This window comes from Colletotrichum acutatum, assembly GCF_030867785.1.
Source record: "Colletotrichum acutatum strain CBS 112980 chromosome Unknown BDZ83scaffold_13, whole genome shotgun sequence".
Classification (NCBI taxonomy): Eukaryota; Fungi; Ascomycota; class Sordariomycetes; order Glomerellales; family Glomerellaceae; genus Colletotrichum; species Colletotrichum acutatum.
The window spans coordinates 238,376-257,966 of NW_026849007.1; the positions used below are offsets into that span (position 1 = coordinate 238,376).

General features: G+C 52.7%; 10 protein-coding genes across 10 annotated transcripts; 5 read left to right on the plus strand and 5 right to left on the minus strand.

The window, feature by feature from the left end:
- Positions 1-758: 758 nt before the first annotated feature.
- Positions 759-2,852, minus strand: BDZ83DRAFT_716564 (GATA zinc finger protein; the record flags this gene model as incomplete). The annotated part of the gene is made up of 5 exons (XM_060511857.1): positions 759-1,478; positions 1,536-1,628; positions 1,679-1,797; positions 2,236-2,350; positions 2,649-2,852. 5 exons carry the CDS (start codon positions 2,850-2,852, stop codon positions 759-761), a joined length of 1,251 nt encoding a protein of 416 aa, XP_060369163.1.
- Positions 2,853-4,350: 1,498 nt separating this feature from the next.
- On the plus strand, positions 4,351-5,404 carry BDZ83DRAFT_716565 (ribosomal RNA assembly protein KRR1; the record flags this gene model as incomplete). The annotated part of the gene is made up of 2 exons (XM_060511858.1): positions 4,351-4,604; positions 4,687-5,404. The coding sequence occupies 2 exons, from the start codon at positions 4,351-4,353 to the stop codon at positions 5,402-5,404; spliced, it is 972 nt and encodes a 323-aa protein (XP_060369164.1).
- A 473-nt stretch (positions 5,405-5,877) lies between these two features.
- On the minus strand, positions 5,878-6,722 carry BDZ83DRAFT_748565 (uncharacterized protein; the record flags this gene model as incomplete). Its single annotated transcript, XM_060513629.1, has 2 exons — positions 5,878-6,013; positions 6,082-6,722. 2 exons carry the CDS (start codon positions 6,720-6,722, stop codon positions 5,878-5,880), a joined length of 777 nt encoding a protein of 258 aa, XP_060369165.1.
- An 810-nt stretch (positions 6,723-7,532) lies between these two features.
- On the minus strand, positions 7,533-8,673 carry BDZ83DRAFT_569240 (zinc-binding dehydrogenase; the record flags this gene model as incomplete). The annotated part of the gene is made up of 2 exons (XM_060504168.1): positions 7,533-8,559; positions 8,615-8,673. The coding sequence occupies 2 exons, from the start codon at positions 8,671-8,673 to the stop codon at positions 7,533-7,535; spliced, it is 1,086 nt and encodes a 361-aa protein (XP_060369166.1).
- A 202-nt stretch (positions 8,674-8,875) lies between these two features.
- Positions 8,876-10,588, minus strand: BDZ83DRAFT_606798 (metallo-beta-lactamase superfamily protein). The gene is made up of 2 exons (XM_060507396.1): positions 9,711-10,588; positions 8,876-9,644 (listed from the first exon to the last, which is right to left on the minus strand). Exons 1-2 carry the CDS (start codon positions 10,255-10,257, stop codon positions 9,238-9,240), a joined length of 954 nt encoding a protein of 317 aa, XP_060369167.1. The 5' UTR covers positions 10,258-10,588; the 3' UTR covers positions 8,876-9,237.
- Positions 10,589-11,580: 992 nt separating this feature from the next.
- Positions 11,581-12,623, plus strand: BDZ83DRAFT_748569 (YeeE/YedE family protein; the record flags this gene model as incomplete). Its single annotated transcript, XM_060513630.1, has 2 exons — positions 11,581-11,726; positions 11,783-12,623. 2 exons carry the CDS (start codon positions 11,581-11,583, stop codon positions 12,621-12,623), a joined length of 987 nt encoding a protein of 328 aa, XP_060369168.1.
- A 674-nt stretch (positions 12,624-13,297) lies between these two features.
- BDZ83DRAFT_67527 (uncharacterized protein) lies at positions 13,298-15,693 on the plus strand. Its single transcript, XM_060511149.1, has 2 exons — positions 13,298-13,727; positions 13,777-15,693. The coding sequence occupies exons 1-2, from the start codon at positions 13,553-13,555 to the stop codon at positions 15,495-15,497; spliced, it is 1,896 nt and encodes a 631-aa protein (XP_060369169.1). The 5' UTR covers positions 13,298-13,552; the 3' UTR covers positions 15,498-15,693.
- Positions 15,694-16,368, plus strand: BDZ83DRAFT_762890 (uncharacterized protein; the record flags this gene model as incomplete). Its single annotated transcript, XM_060515210.1, has 1 exon — positions 15,694-16,368. A coding segment is annotated over one exon (675 nt), but the record flags the coding sequence as incomplete, so codon positions are not given.
- On the plus strand, positions 16,284-17,484 carry BDZ83DRAFT_67515 (ankyrin repeat-containing domain protein). The gene has a single exon (XM_060511146.1). The coding sequence runs from the start codon at positions 16,480-16,482 to the stop codon at positions 17,362-17,364; it is 885 nt and encodes a 294-aa protein (XP_060369171.1). The 5' UTR covers positions 16,284-16,479; the 3' UTR covers positions 17,365-17,484.
- A 420-nt stretch (positions 17,485-17,904) lies between these two features.
- On the minus strand, positions 17,905-19,015 carry BDZ83DRAFT_748570 (SAP domain-containing protein; the record flags this gene model as incomplete). The annotated part of the gene is made up of 3 exons (XM_060513631.1): positions 17,905-18,245; positions 18,300-18,336; positions 18,383-19,015. The coding sequence occupies 3 exons, from the start codon at positions 19,013-19,015 to the stop codon at positions 17,905-17,907; spliced, it is 1,011 nt and encodes a 336-aa protein (XP_060369172.1).
- Between the last annotated feature and the right edge of the window lie 576 nt (positions 19,016-19,591).

Here is a 19,591-nt window from a genome sequence, read left to right on the forward strand (position 1 = left end):
TGTTCATCCCTTTGACCTATGCCTTGTCCTTCTCTTCACTTTGAGGATGTGTCACCTCTTAACACATGCTCCCACCTCTTTAGCCACCGCTTCAAACCAAAACTTGTTTGCATCGATGGACTGATAGTCGACGCGCGTACACTCTGCCCACTTATTACGCGCCTCTTCGGATATCGAGGGTCGAGTCTCCCTAGAACGACGTCTACAAGGGACTGCCGGGCATCGGCTTACAAGAGGAATCATGACGTCGAGAGGCTCAGCCTTTTCTTCCCTCCCCAAAACTCATGAATGGCACTGACAGCCATGCAACTGATACGCATTCGTGTGTTTTCATGATACTATTCTCGCCCTCCACTACCCTTCTCCACCCAAACCCTACAAGATCACACAGCTTGGAACCGAGCATCACATAAGCAAAACACAGAACAACCCCAAAAGATAGGAGTATGGTGTGTGTGGTCATCAATCCCGTAAAGCCTCTATTTTTTGTCACAATAAAAACTTTTGACTACCTTGACCCACAGGGCCGCAACGCCTGTCCCTCTAGCAGCAAGCAGCCCGAGCCATCGTACCCGAATCCCGTAGGATATCCGGGGGTAAACCAAGAAAAGAAACACGGAAAAACACACGCGGCATTATAGGTATAAGCGTGGAGAATTTTGCAAAGCGTCGTCCCAAGATATTGGGATCTGGTGGCGGTGGTGATGTACGTGGAAATCGCGCAGGTGACGGTGATTTGGGCCCTGGATGGTGCCATCTCAGTTTGCGGCGGCGGATTGAGGAGTCGAGACTTCGGATTCTCCACCACCACCGCCGTCACCGCCTCCTCCGCTCGTGGTCGCAGCAACGGCTGGATTAGCAACCACCTCGGCAATCCGAGGCTTTTTTGCTGCGCGGCCAGAGTCAGAGAGGTCCAGGGCATCTCTGGCCTCCTTCAGCTCCAGCTCCATCTCGTCAAGACGCCGCTTCAGGTTGTTTTCTCTGCGATGGCTCTCATCCAATTGCTTCTTACTGCTCTCCAGCTGAGCCCGCAGCTGGGCTTCCGCTTTGCCGCTAATCTCCTGCCCTCTTCTTGCGCTTGCTTCGTCTTGCTCCATTTGGCTGAGTCGGCCGCGGAAGAGTTCGTTGATCAGCTCTAGTTCGCTAACCCGGGTTTTGAGGGCAGAATTGGCGGCAATGAGCTGCTCATGTGTTTGTGGGACGTCGAGGTGTCGGTCACCATTCAGAGGGGAGCCCGAGCGGTTGTCCGACCCAGAGACGTTGAAGCCCTGCAGTCCAGCCTGAAGCTGCGCATCATCCATGCCCTGGAAGACCGGGAGGCTAGGGTTGTATAGAGAAGGGGTCGCGGTACGAGAAACGGGGGAGTCAGAGCCGTCCGGATTGCCGTTTGACTTTTGCGACTGTCTGCGCTGGTTTTGCCCATGGATGTCGAGGCCGTTCGGATCGTTTGCGCCAAACTGGTGAGCTTGTTGTTGCTGCTGCTGTTGCTATTCGCATTATTAGCTACAGTTGGGCAATGCCAACGGATCACGTACCTTCTTCTTAGATGCAAGATCAGGGCGCATCGTCTTCACGCGGTTTCGGCTCTTGATTACGTCGGTCTTGAGCGAGATCGGACGCGGACGACCCTAATACCGGGTCAGCTCATATTTCTATGGACAGAATGTGATACACTTACATGCAACTTGAGGAACAGTCCGCATGCATTGCAGAGGACTGATCCATATTCATCGCGCCGCCACAAGGGCGTGGTTGAGGTCTGGCAGTTTTGGCATGTTGGCTGCGTAGATTCGTTAGCTTGAGTGGCCATCATGATGCGCAACACCAGCGAAATGGTCGCAAAAGATTCAGTCAAGGAGTTCTAAGTATGTGCTCCAAAAGAAATGCGAAAAAATGTGACCGTTTGTTTGTTCGTGGTGCTTGACGAGGTGAGGCGCGCGATGAGAGTTGGGACTCTGGCCTTGGTGTTGACGACTATCGCTGCATGGGAACAAGAAAACTTATCTGTGGAGCAAAGATAAGACAGGGAAGGAACGACCGCGGCCAGTTGCAGCCCCACACCTGCCTTGCAGGGTTCATTGGTTCTTAGATAACAGCAATACCTGAACGGTAATTGCGATAACACTAACGCAGGAGATGGGGGAGTTTTTTGGGGTTCGGGATTGGACTCGATGATAAGATACCCGCGATGGTCTCCGTACAAGGTGGGATAAGGTAAGGTAAATGCAGACATACCGTGGTGGATCCTCCGCCAGAAGCGTAAGTCGGCGTCGGCGCGGGAGCTGGCGCGGGCGCGGGCGCCTGAGTCGGTGTGGAGGCGGCAACGGGAGCGGGCGCGGGAATCGCTTCTCTGTGGATCAAAGTCAGCTTATGAAGCTCTCGTCACTTTTTTGGTCACATCTTCTTCCATCCCATCTCGGCTGTTTCTTCTCCCACTGAAACCAGGCTGCGGACTAGCCAATGATGTAGCAGCAGAGGGAGATCTGTCGATGGAGCGCAATGGCTACATCGCCTACTTTTTCGCCAAAATGGCTCAGTTATTCGGCGAGCGCGCGAGCAGCGCAAGTGGATTGTGGCCATCAAGCTGATCGCCCATCATGTCCCTCTGCGCTTTCTTCGTCTCTGCTCCTAACACCAAGTTTACTCACGTACCGCATCTGAGGCGAGCTCGTCGCAGAGTTGTTGGCCTGGGCAAGCGCTGAAATGCCTGGCAACTGAGGAACCGTCGAGGCCGCGGCTACAACCGCGGCTGCGGATGCGGATTCCGACGTCGACGTGGAACTGGGCCGCGAGATCGTCTCGAGGTTTGTTTGCGGCAACGCAAGGGTGGCCAGAGCCGTCGCTTCCTCCATGACGTCTCGAAAGGAGGGAAGATCGTGATCGTGCTCGTGCTCTGTAATGTTGTCCAATGCCGGAGCAGGCGCAGAAGGCTCTCGAACGGCAGCCAGGATGGCGGTTGCAGCGAAATCGTCGCGGACGGGAGGACTATGTCGAAGGAGGGATATCGAATGCCGCTTCGCGATCGCAAGGCGCGCGTGTGGTGCAGTCGCAAGTTTTTCGCAAGAGAGACCCACGTACAGGGCTCAAAAAAGTGGCTTGTGAGGAGAATTCAGATCCAGGCGCGAAGTCGAGGTTGCGAAACGTGTGTGTTTGTGTGTAGTGAGGCCGTGGGTGGTAGGTGGCAGGTGCAAATACGCAGGAGGGCGAAAAAAAAATTGTTCAGCGGGAAGACGCGCTGGAGGCGACTCAGAAAGGAGCAAATGGTTGAGTTGGAGGGGGGAGGCAGGTACGTTCCCTGGGACAGAATTGCGGGGAGGAAACTAAGGTTACAAGGTAAAGCTACAGCCAGGTCTCAGACATTACGAAGGCACGTTGGATGCAAAAGTTGGTTGACTTTTGGAATAGGGGAGGATAGATGGAATGGCGAACGGATTGATTTCATCCCGCATCCCCTTAATCGATGAGGATGGAGGGCCAAATTTACTGGGGATGGACGGGACGCGATAACTGCCAACTGAGCCTATCGGCGATACTGATTACCCAGCTGGTTGTCCCACTGGACCGTATTACGGAAGCCGCGATTTGATTGGATCGGCTACCCCATTCAGCCTTACAGCACGCGCTGTGTTGATGTGTCAGGATCTTGAAGTTTTCTCTTCCTGATCATCAGAAAGAGTAGCCAATACTTGGGGGGGTCGCAATGGCCCCAGTACCCGCAAGCATAAGCGCTGAAAGAAGGTTCGCTGTTATCTGATATGAAGATCTCACGGCGACGCCGACTCTTAAGGTACCTTAGGGTGATAAGGTACGGATACGCTTTGCAGATTCCCGATTTGGAGCGCCGGTGAGACACCTCGAAAACTTGGACACATATATGCGATAGATCACTCTGTTCGGATGGACGTGGTTTTCGGAGTGACATACCAAAACAGCCTTCGCCAGAATCCCGCACATCGCTGTCCAGTTGTGACTTGCACAAAAGGGGTTGCAACTACATAGCAACTATGAAAGCAGCAGCCCTGGACTGATTGGAAACTCTGAACCGATGGGCATTCCGGACATGCCACTAAGTTACAGTTGCATTCGTACTGCAGCAATTGTCAAGATTAAAGCCACTGCCCTTGATACTGTCACTGTCACTGTCCTCACCTCCCACGATGTGAGCTAGGCCGGCTTCACCTTGAGGATACCAGACTGGGCCCCATAAAAACCGGTGTGCCCCACGTGCCGTCCCCAGCGTTATCGATAAGAAAAAGTTCGCCGCAGCCACCAGTAAGTAACTACGAAACTTTTCTCGTATACAATTCGGCGTAGATTCCATTGTCTTGCAAACACGCGACAACCGACAAGATGCCCTCCACATACAAGAAGGACAAGCCGTGGGACACGGACGACATCGACAAATGGAAAATCGACGCCTTCACACCGGCCGACAACGCCGGCGGCACATTTGCTGAGGAATCCTCCTTCCAGATCGTCTTCCCCAAGTACCGCGAAGTGTACCTCAAGGAGGCATGGCCTCTCGTCACAAAGGCTCTCGAGAAGACGGGCATCGCTTGCTCTCTCGACTTGATTGAGGGTTCAATGACTGTCAAGACAACAAGGTCCGTATTCAATTTGCAATCCACTCCCCCAATGCCATGCCTAGTCCACCACAGCAACTAACATGCCGCTCTCTGCCTACAGAAAAACATTTGACCCCGCCGCCATCCTCAACGCCCGCGACCTCATCAAGCTCCTGGCCCGAAGCGTGCCCGCACCGCAGGCTCTCAAGATCCTCGACGACGGCGTCGCATGCGACATCATCAAGATTCGCAACCTGGTCCGCAACAAGGAGCGCTACGTCAAGCGCCGCCAGCGCATCCTCGGCCCCAACGGCTCGACCCTTAAAGCCCTCGAGCTGCTCACCCAGACCTACATCCTGGTGCAGGGCAGCACTGTCTCTGTCATGGGCCCTTACAAGGGCCTCAAGGAGGTGCGCCGCGTCGTCCAGGACTGCATGGAGAACATCCACCCCATCTACCACGTCAAGGAGCTCATGATCAAGCGCGAGCTCGCAAAGGACCCGGAGCTCGCCGAGGAGAGCTGGGATCGCTTCCTGCCTAATTTCAAGAAGAAGTCGCTCAGCCGCCGTCGCGTGCCACACAACGTCACGGACAAGACCAAAAAGGTCTACACGCCCTTCCCGCCCGCGCCCGAGAAGAGCAAGGTCGACAAGCAGATCGAGACAGGCGAGTACTTTTTGGGCAAGGAGGCCAAAAACAAGGCCGCGCAGGCCGAGCGCTTGGAGCAGCAGAAGCAGAAGAAGGAGGAGAAGCTGCGCGAGAGGGAAAAGGACTTTATACCCCCCGAAGAGCTCGGTCACAAGAGGAAGAAGAGAAAGAAGAGCGAGGACGACGAGTGAGGGGTCAGGATGGTCTGAAACGGAGAGAGGGTGGAAGAAAGTGTGTAGACTGGGCCAGGTGTCTGTTGCATCTTTGCAGAAAAGGGGTCGCCACGTACGTAGGTGAGGTGTTAGCTCACTCAAGATACCCTTCCATTCAAGAGTTCAAGAGTCTTCTGACATGTCGGCGACCTGACCAGACTACACCATCTGAAGGGTTGTAAATCAAAAGCGAAATGTCAATATAGGAAAAAGGTTACGATGTGTAATGCGATTGTCTTGAGAAACTAAGGTGGTGTTCGCTACCTAAGCTAGGCGACCCAGGATTTACTCTATCTCCAACCTTTGTGTTTCTCCAGGCAAGTCCTGTTTCTTCGAAGCCAAGCCGTACTCATTCCTCCCATTGCCGAAGGCGTGTGATCGAGGTATCGGTCATGCGGAGGAATCATTTCCAGCATTCGACTGCCCCTTCAAACACCTGTACCGATCTGGCCTCAATTCTTCGGCTTCATCGAGCAGTCAAAGGTACGATGATAATAGTAGCTAGCCGGGAAAGGGCCACCCTCCGGCGATTCGGGATAGTAAATCTCCCATCCAGGGGCGTAGCTGTTGTAGTATTTGCCACCGTATCTAGAGTAGACTGTATTAGTCTTCATCCAACAAGAAGCGACACAAAGTCTTGAGAGGACAGAACTTACGCCATGTGAGGCCAGCGGTCCTTGTGGGCGAAGAAGAGGGTAACATAAGGGAGGGAGCTGCAAATCGGCTGCCAGTCACCCCATTGAAAAGGCACGTTCTCTCCGAAAAGCTCGCAAGCGTTGTTGAAGACCCAGCCGCGACCAGGCCACTGCCTCCAGCCCGGCCAGTCGGCCTGGCACCAGATACCGAGCTGGCAGTCACCGACAATGGGGCTTGGAGTGCACCAGTTCTGCGGGTCAGGAGGGTCCTTCTCGAGGTCGTAGTTTTCGCCGCATTTCAGGACTCGCTTGTCGATACTGGAGACATATTCGTCGTGCTGCTCACGGTTATACTCGATGGTCTTGCGCTTGCGATCAAGGCCGGCGGTCTTGACGAGGTGGGCCCAGATCTCTTTGTTGACGGGGATGATCTTATGGCCGTGCTTGAGGGCCTCCTCTTCGGTGATGTTGAGGGGATTGTCGTGAGGGAAGTCTCTAGGAGCAAGGTGGGGGCCGATGGACAAGTTGCGCTTGGAAAGACCGTTGCTGAAGGTGGCTTCAGTGGGAATCTCAACGGTGTTGAGGCTTGCAATTCCACCTGTAGCGGCGACGACATTGACGCTCGCAAGGAACGCCAAGGCCATTACCGTGACAAAGAACATGGCTTTATTCCACACCGTGGAGGGTTGTGTAAACTGTACCAGTGGTATGAGTTCGCGAGCGACAAGCTTGATGTTTTGCTGTGGTTGAGATGGGTGAGGGAGAGACAGGATCCCTTTCTTCTTTATTGTGGGTGAAAGAAGAAACTCAGCGAGCAAGAGAAATACGTCTGAGAGGTGTCCCCTGCTCAGAATGAGAAAAGAGGAAAGGGTAGACTGGAAGAAACCAGTGGCCAAGTTTGAAGGTGAATATCCATTATTTCTAACGGCACATATCACGTGCGTATATTCACCGACTTACACTTGGCTTGATCAAAAAGCACACACCAAGAGTGAGGTGGCAGGAGAAACCGGAGAAACCGAATAGGGAAGGCACAACGTAAGCAAGTACCGAAAGTCCTATGAAAGAGCCCATGGTAGAGTCTGTGTTTGTGTGACCTCTTTTGAAAGACAATGAGAAGGCGCAAACACATCTCTAGGCAAATCCTCTTGGTAGATAGCAACTATGCCTCTCGGGAACGTAGGCTCTGCTGAAGACAGCAAGATTCTCAAGGCTACACGTTTGATTGTCACGTTGGAGGACACAACAGGCTTGCTGAATTAGCCTCTATACGGAATGGACGTACGAGTTGACTGAGAAGTCTCTTAGATAGCGATCAACCGAAAGGAACCAGTTTGTACGAATAACAATGATTTCCTCGAGTAAGAGCACTTTTAATTCTTGTAAAGTGTGATTAAATTCAGAGAAATCCTCAGTGCTCTCAAGGATACTCTACATGTACTATGTCGTACAGTGAAACACAAAGTTCCCCCTTACAGCTTAGGCGACACAGAGGGCTCCTCAAACTCAACCACAAGTTTGCCAAACTGCTTGCCCGCTTCCATATCCTTGAAAAGCCCGTCAATGCCCTCAAGGTTCGTCAGCCCCTTGACCGTTCGGCTGACAACAGGTTTAATCTTCTTCTCCCTCACAAAGGCAACCATGTCTCTAAACTCCTCTCGCGAACCCATAGTCGTGCCCTTGAGCTCTACATTCTTGAGGACAGCCTGCATCAGCCAGTCCATCTGCGGCGACACCGTCATGCCGTACTGGCTAATGACACCGCCGGGCTTAAGCACCTTGACCGCCTTTCCCACAATCTCTCCGCCGGCACCGTCGACCACGGCGTCAAGGTACGGCCGCGACTTGGGCAGCTGGGCCTGCAGCTCCTTCTCCCACCCCTTCTTCTTGTAGTTCACACCCCCGGCGGCGCCCATGCTCTTGGCCTTTTCGATCTTGGCCTCATCGCCAGAGGTGATGTAGACGTTGCAGCCGAACGCGACGGCGAACTGGAGGACCTGGAGCGCCACGCCGCCCCCGATACCCGTGACGAGGATGTTCCTGCCCTTCTCGGCGTTTCCGCTCTTGGTCACGAGCGCACGCCAGCCCGTAAGGCCGACGAGGGGTAGGGCGGCGCCTTCGGCGGGTGTGAGATGCTCCGGGGCCAGCTCGACCTCGTCTTGAGGGAGGGCGAGGTAATCTTGTGCGGTGCCGTCCGGGTACGTCTGGGTGGCGCCGATGACGCTGAATTGGCGAATGTCTTCCGGCCCGTCCGGGCTCGAGGCCCAGCCGCGGCTGGGTGTGATGAGAACTGGCTTGTTGAGAAGGCCTTTGTCTGCATCCTTTCCTACTTCAACTACGATGCCGTATCCGTCTGCCATGAGGGGGTGGTCAAATGAGATGCCTGGGTACAGGTGGCGCCGGATGAAGAGATCACGGTGGTTGAGAGCGGCGGCCGTTAATCGCACCAAAACATCTTTGGGCCCCGGGGTAGGCTTTGGGACTTCATTGAGTTGGAGGCTGGGATTCAAATTAATCACGGTAATATAATTGACAGTGGAATTACATTTCTTACGGATAGTACACCTTTCCGGGCTTCCCCTCGATTTTTTTGACGGTGATAGAGTGAGGCATGGTCAACATACAAAGTGCTGCGTCAACACTGATACTGTAGATATCCAATTCAGTGTCGTAAACTCAATGGAATGGGGGCCACGCCAGCTCTTATTTGAACGCAAATGATTGAACCGAGCGAGATTAATAATATGATATACCGGGTCGCTGCCGATGTTGACGTTGTGATTTGGTGGGGGGAGTAGACGTCCCCCGGCCTCCTGTCCCTCCACTCAGCCGGGGCCGAACTCCCCGCATTCAGTGACGAGACCTCGGCACTTTCCCCACGCGGCGGTGGCGCGGGGGGCTGCAACGCATGGGCCAACCGACGTAATGTACCTTGTCAGAAACACCAACACTTACATGCTCTCTACCCCTTTCGATCTTGGTGATAACTTCATGTACACATGCGAAATAGGAAGACTGGCTGGCGAAGACGATTTGCCTAAGTTGATTCATGACCGTGGCCGGAGTTAACTTACTATACAATAGACGCTTCCATGTCTCTCATCTCATGTACACGGGAGTTGAAACAAGCTCCTTTCCACACTCTCCCTATCTTAGTACACGATATGAAAACCCCATTCACCAAGTCACGCCCTGCATCTTGACAGGCACATGCAACAACCGATCTCCAGCCTTGGTGGGACTTGGCATGTTCCCAGCCCTCACATTGACCTGCAGCGCCCAGTGCATGAGCCTAGGCTCACCGAGCCCTGAATCCCTCTCCTCGCGCCACTTGACAAAGTCCTCCTCCGTCACGTTCTGCGCAAGGTGCTTGTTCTCCGTCTTTTGCTTCGCCACTTCCGTCGCCGCCAGAGGTCCGCGGTTGGCCGGCGGGTAATCGTGGCCCGTCCAGATCTTTGTGGTCTCTGGCAGATCGAGCAGCCGGCGCACCGACGCGAAGAGGTCGCGGGCGTTGCCGCCGGGGAAGTCGCACCGCGCGGACCCGACATCGTGATTGAAGAGGGAGTCGCCCGCAAAGACGTTTGCTATTGAAATTTATGGTCAGTATGGGGCTGACAGTTCTTCGTGACTGTCTGTGGGGAAGTGCTCACCTCCGATCATGTAGCCCATGTGGTCGGGGGTATGGCCCGGCAGATGGATGGCCTTAGCCTTGAGGTCTCCAATCTCGAAAACCTCATCGTCGTCGAGCAGTCGGTCAAAGGCATTGGCGTACTCGTCTTTGGAGATGCCATACTTCTCGGCAAATCTCTCCTGCACGACTCCGATCCGCCTGCCGATACAGATCTTGGGGGCGGCGCCGTCCTGTGCCTCTCGCAGCCGAGACTGTAAATATTTGGATGCCGTTAAGTGATCGGCGTGGACGTGTGTCTCTAGGATATTGACAACATTGTAGCCATTCTTTCTTACCACGTCGAGAAGACCATCGGCTGTTTGTGTAGAGATGGCGTTCTTTGCTGGATCAAAATCCAAGACGGAGTCAATGATCACTGCGGCCTTGGTTGAAGGGTCGGCTACGATGTACTGCCATGTGCCTGTGACCGGCTCAAAGATCTCGTGGATTGCGGGCTCTTGAGCCATGTTTGAGTGTGTAAGTGAGGCGTTGTGGATGTGTTCTCGCAACTGGTTGACCCGGTTCATCGGCTAGTTTTGGTGATTTTGCTACTAATGTAGTTTCAAGATGAATGATTTACAGCATGGTCACTTGCTCAACTCTTATATCCAAACTCTCGAAATATCTCACTTGATCCTCGCCGTCCATGAATCCAGAATCTAGAGAGCATGAAGTCCCTCGGTCACGGTAGTAGTCACCGAAAGAAGCCCAAGCTTACGGAAGCCCCGAGAGATGTAATCCATCCCGGTGAAGAAGGGGTATCCACTCTCGGTGATGCCCGTGCGTTCCGGCAGTTCCCCGACGTCGGCGACCGTTTCTTCAAAGTGGTCGCCGTCCTCTCCCAGGCCCTTTGGCTTAAGGAAGAGAGAGAGAATAACCCTTGCGAATTCGGGTTTGGGATCCAGGACCATCCTGGGACGGGATTTAACTGATTTCCTGCAACCTTATTGATCCCCCCTTCTTCGGAGACCTTGCTCTGCCCAATCAATCCTTTGCTGACGGACTTCATGGTCCCTGAACTGCCGACCGTCCACAATGGCGCACGCACCACCTGCATCACCTGTTCTTGAATTGCATCTTTTTCTCATCGGGGATCTGAGATGCGTACAAATTGAACCGCCATATTCTTTCAGAGAAGGTAGCTTGTCTCACACCATAAAGAAAACTTCGGATACACATTTCCTAAGGGCTAGAAATAAGCTAGCGCCATGTCGTGAGTTAGCTCCTAAAAGGCGTCATTGCTATCCGAAAAGGGAACAAGGTCTAACAATCAACGCCACTCGCCATCCGTCACTTACACTCTAAACCGCCTTTGACAAAAGGCAACCCAGACGCCCGGCTCGGCCGCAGAAACAGAACACGGGACGGGGTTTTACCAATACCACTTACTTGACCAAGGCGGGTAGAGGCTCTACAGGGGTTGGCCCTCTTCACTCTTCGGCCTTTGACAATGGGGGGAAGATTATTAACCAAGGGCCCCGCTACCGGTCCATTTTTCCCTCTCTCTTCAAGTCCCCGAACGTATCTGGGCTTTCGGGCTTGATTCACTAAGCAGACCCGAGAACTTGGCAAATTCGATAACCTTCCCAGACGTTTGAACTCTTCTGTGGCAGTTTTGGCTTTAGACTGTATAAGTTCGTCTCGAGACAGCTCGAAGAGTTAGAAGATTTTGAACTTCCACCACGCATCACCACCTCATCCTCGCTTAACCAGTCATAGAAGAGAAAACCTCTCATATATACAACACATACCAGCCAAACTCCCAGCTTGCAGCAGTTCGTCCCAGAACGCTCCCCGCGGGACAAACACACATACACACACTCACTCACACATCCACAGCCGACCAAGCCATGGCAACAACGGTCTTATCCGGCGCCGCATTCGGCGCAGCCCTGGTAGCGGCGGGCGTCTACCAGCCCTCGGTCATCATCGCCCAGCTCAAGTTCGAGAACTGGCACATGATCCAGGCCTTCCTTGCAGCCGCAGCAAGCAGCACGTACGTCCAGCTTTCCCAGCACCTGCTTTGCTCCACACAACTGACACGGTATACAGCGTCTTCGTCCTCGTACTGGACCAGGCGGGCTACGTCCGGCCCAAGCCCCGCAGCCCCTCGCGTCTAGGCCTCTTCTCCCAGTACGACGGCAACATCCTCGGCGGCTCCGTCCTCGGCGCCGGCATGGCCATCTCCGGCTCCTGCCCCGGCACCGTCCTCGCCCAGATCGCCGTCGGCACCAAATCCGGCGTCTACGTCCTCGGTGGCGCCGTCCTCGCTGGCATCATGTGGACCGGCTTCCTCCAGAAACTCCTCACCAGCAACGCCAGCTCGGCACCACCCGAGAACCCTAAACTCACCATCCACGAGCGCGCCGGTCTGAGCAGAGCCGTCGCTTTCGTTGGCGTGGAGGCCCTTTTCGCGGGCGTCATCTACGCCAGCATGAAGTGCACTCCCGCCAGCCCCTATGCCGTCGTCGCTCCCACCATCGGCGGACTCCTGATCGGTCTGGCGCAGCTCTTTTCGCTGCTCACCCGCAAGTCCATGCTCGGTGTGTCGACTTCCTACGACGAGATTGGACGGTACTTCTGGTGGGCGGTCCAGGGTGGTGGCGAAAAGGGGAAGCCGTCTTATAGCAACATTCTCTTCTCTGCGAGCTTGGCTGCCGGCGCGTGGGCTGTCGCGACAGCATACCCCGAGTTTGCCCTTGGTGCCGCTGATACGGCTGTCTCGCCACAGCTGGCGGTAGTAGGAGGTTTCCTCATTGGCCTTGGATCGAGAATTGGTGGAGGTTGCACTTCTGGACACGGACTCAGCGGCATTTCCCTTTTCTCCACTGCCAGCTTCATCACAGTTGCCTCCATGTTCGGCGCAGGCGCCCTTGTCGCCTCTTTTGTCTGACGCAAGCCGTGCCTGGGGAACTTATTATCGGAATGGCACCTACGAGGACCAGTCTAGTTACCAAGTTCTGAAGCGGCTTGACGAAATTTTACTTCTCCTCTTGTGCAATTGTGCAGCGAAAAGGGTGGAACTGTCACCGCATTCAGGTGGTCGGCCGCGTTCACGGCCGTATAGCCGCCAATCGTGAAGATCATACACCAGTTGGAGATATCTCAGCTATAATACGTGTCAATGGCCTCAACACTAGGCGAAAAGCTCAGCGGAAATTGGGCATATTGCATATGCATATTGCCTGTAGGTCGATACGTTGGGCAGTCACAAATGATAGAAATTTTCGCACCCACATGTTGAAACCCGTTCTCCTTCAGTTGAAAATAAGAAGTCCCCAGCGGATGCTTCGTTCAGCCATTCTTTCTCAAACCACCAAGAAAGCATACATATATTCTTGACATCCAGCGCCTAACAATCACTTAGAGGCACCTTCTCAATATTGCCGATGAAACAGCAACACAAAACTCGACAACTGATTGCACACAAATGTGCAATAACGGCAGCAAACATTACACGAGCCTTTCTTTTCACGGTTATTCTCGCTGCGAGCGTTGCAGCAGATGATGGAGACGACTTCGTCAATAATCTCTTTTCAGACCTAGCATCGTGAGTCTCGCACCCTCAGATCTTTCATCCCAGGCAAAAAGCATGTATACTGATAGACTGTATATTAAAAGATTGCTCGCCCTATTTGGATAGAGGGTCACTATGCAGTTCATGAGTCAATCGGTCGGCTGGGCTGATAACATTGTTCTGGCCATGGTGCCTCTGGGAGTTATTACCATAATGATTAGCGCAATCAGAATCGGGGGGCCGGATTCCTGAAAGCTCTTATCGGCAGAGCTAGAGAGAATCTCGCTGTTGCTGAACAAGAGTTGATGTCGTCTACCTCAACAGAGGTCTGCGAGCTCTGGAACGGTCATGAGGTTGTGAGATGTATGGGGTCGGCTCCAGTGGCAGAGTTTATTTGCTTACTGCCAGAGTCTGGGGTGAATGATGGTGCTCAAGTGGAGGTAATGCCTTTCGATGAGGTCAAAAAACAATACTTTGCTGGTGAGTTCCTCAAGTGGTTTCAATGTGCACGCTCTCACTCTCATATTAGACAACGAATCCTCGGCCAATCTCTTTCGCAAGGCAGTATCGTTGAACTTATCGACTTACACGGAACAAGACAAGGAGAAATTATCACACTCAGCCAATACACCGAGGTCATATATCATTATCACGCGGAATCCACGGAAGAGCTCGCCAAATATCACCCTCAACTCTCATAATATCACAAGCAGAGCCGAGTCACGCATAGCAGCAATATGGGGGATTGTGCTCCAGCTAGGACTTATTGCATGCGCTGGATGTTCCGTACATTATCCATCATTAGGTTTTCTCAAGGATGGAGAGCCAGTCGCCCAGTATGCGTTCCCATGCCATTGGGTGGGGACGCTTCTGCTCGTTGTTGGCCTTCTCCTTTGCGGCCACGTTGTAGAAAGCAGCACTGTCGAAGAGGAATTCCGGCCCTCTCACAAATTGACGGCGCAGTTGGTCTGGCTACAGCAAACCAAAACCGTCAGTGATCAGTTATTCGACTCTTTCGCAATCTATGCGAAAACCAAACGGTCTTTCATCACAACATCGGAACGCAGGCGCAATGAGATTAAGCCACCAGGATCTCACTCGAACCATGAAGCAACACAAGAAACCGCCCCCTCAAACGAAACGCCTGGAGGCTCCTTGGAGTTGAAAACAACCATTGGAACTGCCGTCAGTCTAAGTGGATACATCTTGCAGTTCGTTGGTCTGCGTGGGCTACACTGGTCAGTATCTATTGCACAGCTTGGTGCCATCCTCTTGATGGCTGGTGTAAGGGCCTGGGTTCGGCGGGGTCTTGCAAATCCACCAGAATCTCTTCAAACTCGGCCAGGTTTTGAACTCGATTGGTTTGCAACGACGTTCGCAGATATTCTGGATAGCCAGTGGATACCTGGAGACCTGCGGGTATCTAAAGCTGAGCTCAAGGCTGAAACTTGGAAGTTTGTGCGTTTGCAAGCACACATCAAAGTATTCGAGGACGACGTTCCGCAAACCAGCTCAACGGTTTCGACTGCACATCGTATTGTCATGATCAGGAGAGACCTGGCGCAGCTGGCAAGCTGGCAGGGGCCCGCATCTGCGGAAGCTGTTTCTCTTGCACGATCCATTGAGGCTACAATGAACATTCTGTTCCGGGACTCGAAGCAAAGTAATTTCGCCTGGTCTCTCGTAGCTCATGGAGGAGAGCTCATCTATTTTCGCTTGAGCCGAATAGAAGGGAAATGGAATGCTCATGCAGATGAGCTTGAAGCAGCCTTGTCGATGTGGCTTTTCTCAGTTGATGAACTTGAGAAGAACGAGGAGACGAACCACCAGAACATAGTGGGAGACAACAAAGACGACAAGTGGCTGCGCGTCAAAGGGTCGCCTTCGAGTCCTGGTTTGCGCGTTCTAGGCCCGTATACGGAGAGTTTGCATAGAGACCTCGCGTGGTGGATGCCCACCGAGACAACCAGGATTTTAGGGCTGTCAAGATTGACGAACTTCCCAGAACATGGAATTACTACTCAAGATTTATGCAAGGAAAAGTACAGAGTTGTGGGACCTGGTGGAGCTGAACTCGATCGCCGGCGGTATGGTGTAGAAGAATTGCCCGAATTCGCGATCAGAGAGGAAACACCGAAGACTCCCCCTGCGACAGAGGGTGATAACTCCAATTATGACTTCTTTGCCGCCGAGTTCCTCCGGTCCCTCGAAGTTGCTGTACGCGCAGGACATCTTCTCGAGCTTTTTTAGGTCTGCAGCAAGGACTCTTGAAGAGCCGCTGGAAGGACCCGTTGAAACACGTCCAAAACATGAAGCGACGGCTGATACAAGCTGGAGGTCTTTTGTCCTCCACAATAGCCAGCTCTCGAAGCTGGTTAAGGACGTTGAGAGCACCGGACTCGGCAGCATCAGCGACGTTTACCTGAGCATGATACCCGCCCCTAGCACGGAAAACAAGCTCTCTGGGGATTCTGGTATTATCAATTTAACGAGAGAAAAGGCTCGACATCACGAGAGTTTGCAGCACTGGCAGCAGGCGGGAGAGGTATACTTGTGGTTGATCCGCGTCGCCAGGACATTCCCACTTGAGAGTGAAATATCCTCTCTAGCAACATTCATGACTGTGGATTTCCTGAGGCGAGTCAGCTTGGCCTTTGAGTTGGCCAATAAACAAGAACACGAATGGGACTCTTGGTCTCCGTATGCAACAGAGTCCACGGACGTCTGTTCGGCGAAGGAAGATCTCGAAAACGAGCTTGATCGTAATTTCCTTGGGCCATTTGGAGTTGAGCCGATTTTCGCCGGTCTTCTGAAAATGTATGAGGGTCAACAGCGATCATGGAAGTGCAGCCTTTCGGAACAGTCCACAGCTTACAGAGGAAACCTCGGCTATAGCGAAAGTAACGATGAGTATCGCGAAAAGTTTCACTTCACAAATCTACACGAAGCAGCCCGAACTCAAAATTACAATCGCATCATAAAGGCGATACGTCGTGCAGAAGATATCAACGCAAAAGATATCTTGAGTTGGACACCTCTTCATTATGGGGTGCATGATGACGACGTCACTTCATCCTTGATACAAGCTGGAGCAGACGTCAATGCACGAGATTCGGATTGAGTGGCCCCCATTGCACTATGCTTGCCAGTCTCGGACGCCATATGAAGAGATCGATTATGTAACAAAAAGGACTACGAGATTGCAAAGGAGCTCTATGGATTCATCGAAACTATGCTTGAAAAGGGGGCAGACGTCAACGCGCAAGGTAGAGATGGAGTTGCGCCAATACACTGTGCCGCAATCACAGGTTTTGTGGGAGCAGTCGAGTTGCTGATAGGGGCGGGCGCAGACATTAACATTCTTGACGCCCCAGGGGAAACAGCACTTCACTGGGCTGCATTCTATGGGCAACAAGCCACACTTGAGTATCTATGGAATATTGCGGACAGAACACTGCAAGACAGGAAAGGAAGATCTGCTTTAGACCTAGCAGTGATTTCGGGAAAGTGGGAGACAGTAACATGGCTTATTCACATCGATGCTGACGTCATGGCCAGGGATCGGGTTATGAGATTACCTTTACATCAAGCTGCTTGGGATGGGGAACAGAGTGTTGTGGAATTGATGTGTAAGAAGAGCCCTGCTGCTGTGAACACGTCAGCTGGAGGCATTCTAACACCACTGCGTTGCGCGGTTATGAATGGGCAAGAAGCACTTGTCCGATGGCTCATCCAAGATGCCAAAGCCGAGATAGACCTTGAAGTGCCCGGTCTACGATTAGAGTCGCCAATAGTTCTGACTATCAAAAGCCATGATGCAGATATGGCTAAGATTCTAATCGAAAACGGGGCCAGCTTAAGGAGAATAAGTAGAACTGGAAGAAGTCTGCTACATGATTCTTTTCTTTATAAGAATCAAGCAATCGCTGAGCTGCTTTTGGAAGCAGGAGCAGAAGATTGTTGGGATGATCGTGGGCAAAGAGTCATAGAATTGGTGGAGGGAGATGAGGAGAAAGAGAAATTCAGGAAGCTACTTGAGAAGCACAATGTACAGTTTAATGAGCAGGCGGGCTATCGTTCAGCGCGCAGAGGAGTTGGTCAAGCAGGGAGAGGGTGACCAAGTATAGTGCAAGTCGTCGCAGCGCGGTTAATCTGCAAAGACAGTTTGTCACCGTCCTTTGGATGCGTACCAAGACGGTTTCAACCAGACTTTTGGTTGGCCGCCTCCTAAATAGCAAAAGAAATCAGTACATATAAGAGGTGAAACAGCCTGGCAACGATATGGCGAGGGTGAAGTTAATATAAGGCATGCAAACGTGACTGAAGCTTGACAAGCTCGGATGAATCTATTTACACTAAGAGGAAGAGGCAATCGACACTGCCAGCCATTTTCATTAACTTTCCGTGGACTTAAGTTTGATAGAGATGATAAAGTACATCTGAGATGCGTCTTCATTGATATTTCAAGCCCGTCAAGTCCTACCACAACACGCCGGAGAGTTAGCTTCCCCCTCCACCGCAAATAATTGCTGAGCCGGCTGCGCCGTCAAGTCTTCTGCCAACTGCCCCTTCGAAGCCAGTCATACGGCTTCAAAAGTCATGTCTCATAGCAGCAAAGCCCCTCCAGACTTCTTGTTCAGAAGCTGCCATCTTTCTCCTAGACAACCGATTTCGACCAGCCAGCCTGACAGACAGCACACGTGAGGGCCCATCCGGTTTGCTGATGCGTATACACGTCGAAGCAAGATGAGTGGGTGTGGTTGCCGCACTTAGTGCAGCACACGGTTTCTGCCTCGCCAATGTCCTTGAAGCAGACGGGGCAGGACTTGTCGTCCTTGGACTTCGCAATACCGTCCGACATAGAGGGGTATTGGCTGGCCTCCGCTGCTGTGAAGCGGACTTTAGGGGCACGCTCGATGAGCCTCTCGATCTCTTCGGAAAAGAGCGTTCTCTGTGGGAGTAGCTCTGCTGGTGCCCGGAAGACATGTGTCAGAACGTCTGCGATTTCGTCAGTAATGGGATGCGAGAGAGAAAGGTAGCATTTCCGCTGACAGATTATATGTTTGCAATTGCTGCGAGGTCTGAACATCTAGTTGAGGTCAGCAATTGTTTGGTAATGCTTCGGCGCTACCCACTATGCTCGAGCAGGTGCACGAGGTCTTTGCTCCGATAGTGACCTCGTATGTATCGGGTCCAGTCCCGCGGATGCTGATGCTGACTCCACCATCGAAATCGTTGGATTGCTTGATCACAAACATGTCTTCGTTCATCGCTTTCTTGACAGAACCAACGTGGCTCTTGTCAGCTGTGTCAACAAAGAAGCGCTTCTCGCCGTTGCTGCTGGTGTTCTTGGAGATAGGGCCGAATGGCTTGTCGTCAGGAGCGTCTCTGATAGCAACGACCTCAGGCTTGTACGTGCTTAAGTTCTCGAGCCTCTCGACGAGAACACTCTTCTTCCCATCATCCGGCATCTCACGCATGGCGAGCTGCTCCTTGAGCATAGGAACAGTAAGCTTGGTCCAGTCTGTGTCATCTGGCACTGGACCCGTGTTGATGCCGTAGGTGCAAAGACCGCGGCGTGTGAGGCGCTGGATGTCGGCCGGATACTTGAGGAATGGTGACTTTTGGGAGGTAGATTTTGTCTTGGACTTGGCCTGAGCTCGGTTCTGGGTCTGTGACTCCCCGTCTGGACCGTAGTCGGAGTAGAGAGTAGATTCTTGTGTCAAGGAGGGCGGAGGCGACAACTCCGAAAATGGCGAGACGGACATGATGGTAGTTGAACTGGGACTCTTCTATCTTCTGCTGTTTGCTGAACTAAATTCTCCCCGATGTATAGCTCGCAAATCGATTGCTTTGAATTTGGTTGACAAGGGGATTACAGGAAAGAATTGGAACGAAGATGCTGGGGAGGGCAGTCGGGTCTGACGTTGTGGAAGAGACTGACATCAGGGACAGTTGTAGAAACCGGAAGTGATGGCACATCAGGCCACCGTTCGACGTACCTGCCTCCCAGCTCTCTTCTAGAAGGACCCATATGGATGAGATGGGTTCCAGTCAAGGAAGGCAGTCCCGAAGATGCGTGATGACCAATTTGAGGAAAAGGAGGCAGGTCGTGGCTTACTCGTACCTTCCAAGACGATCGGTAGGAAGGTACCTTTCTTCATACCGTCCCGGAGCATGATCGGGCGTCAAGATCTTCGCCAAGGTCATCATTGCTTGGATACTTTAGGGCAGGACCGAAGATTGTGATGTTAATAAGGCAACCTGGATTGTGTTCTTCATAATCTAGTCCATCTTGAACAGTGCGGCGAACTGCAGCTCGTCTAATCTTTAGTCCAAATCGC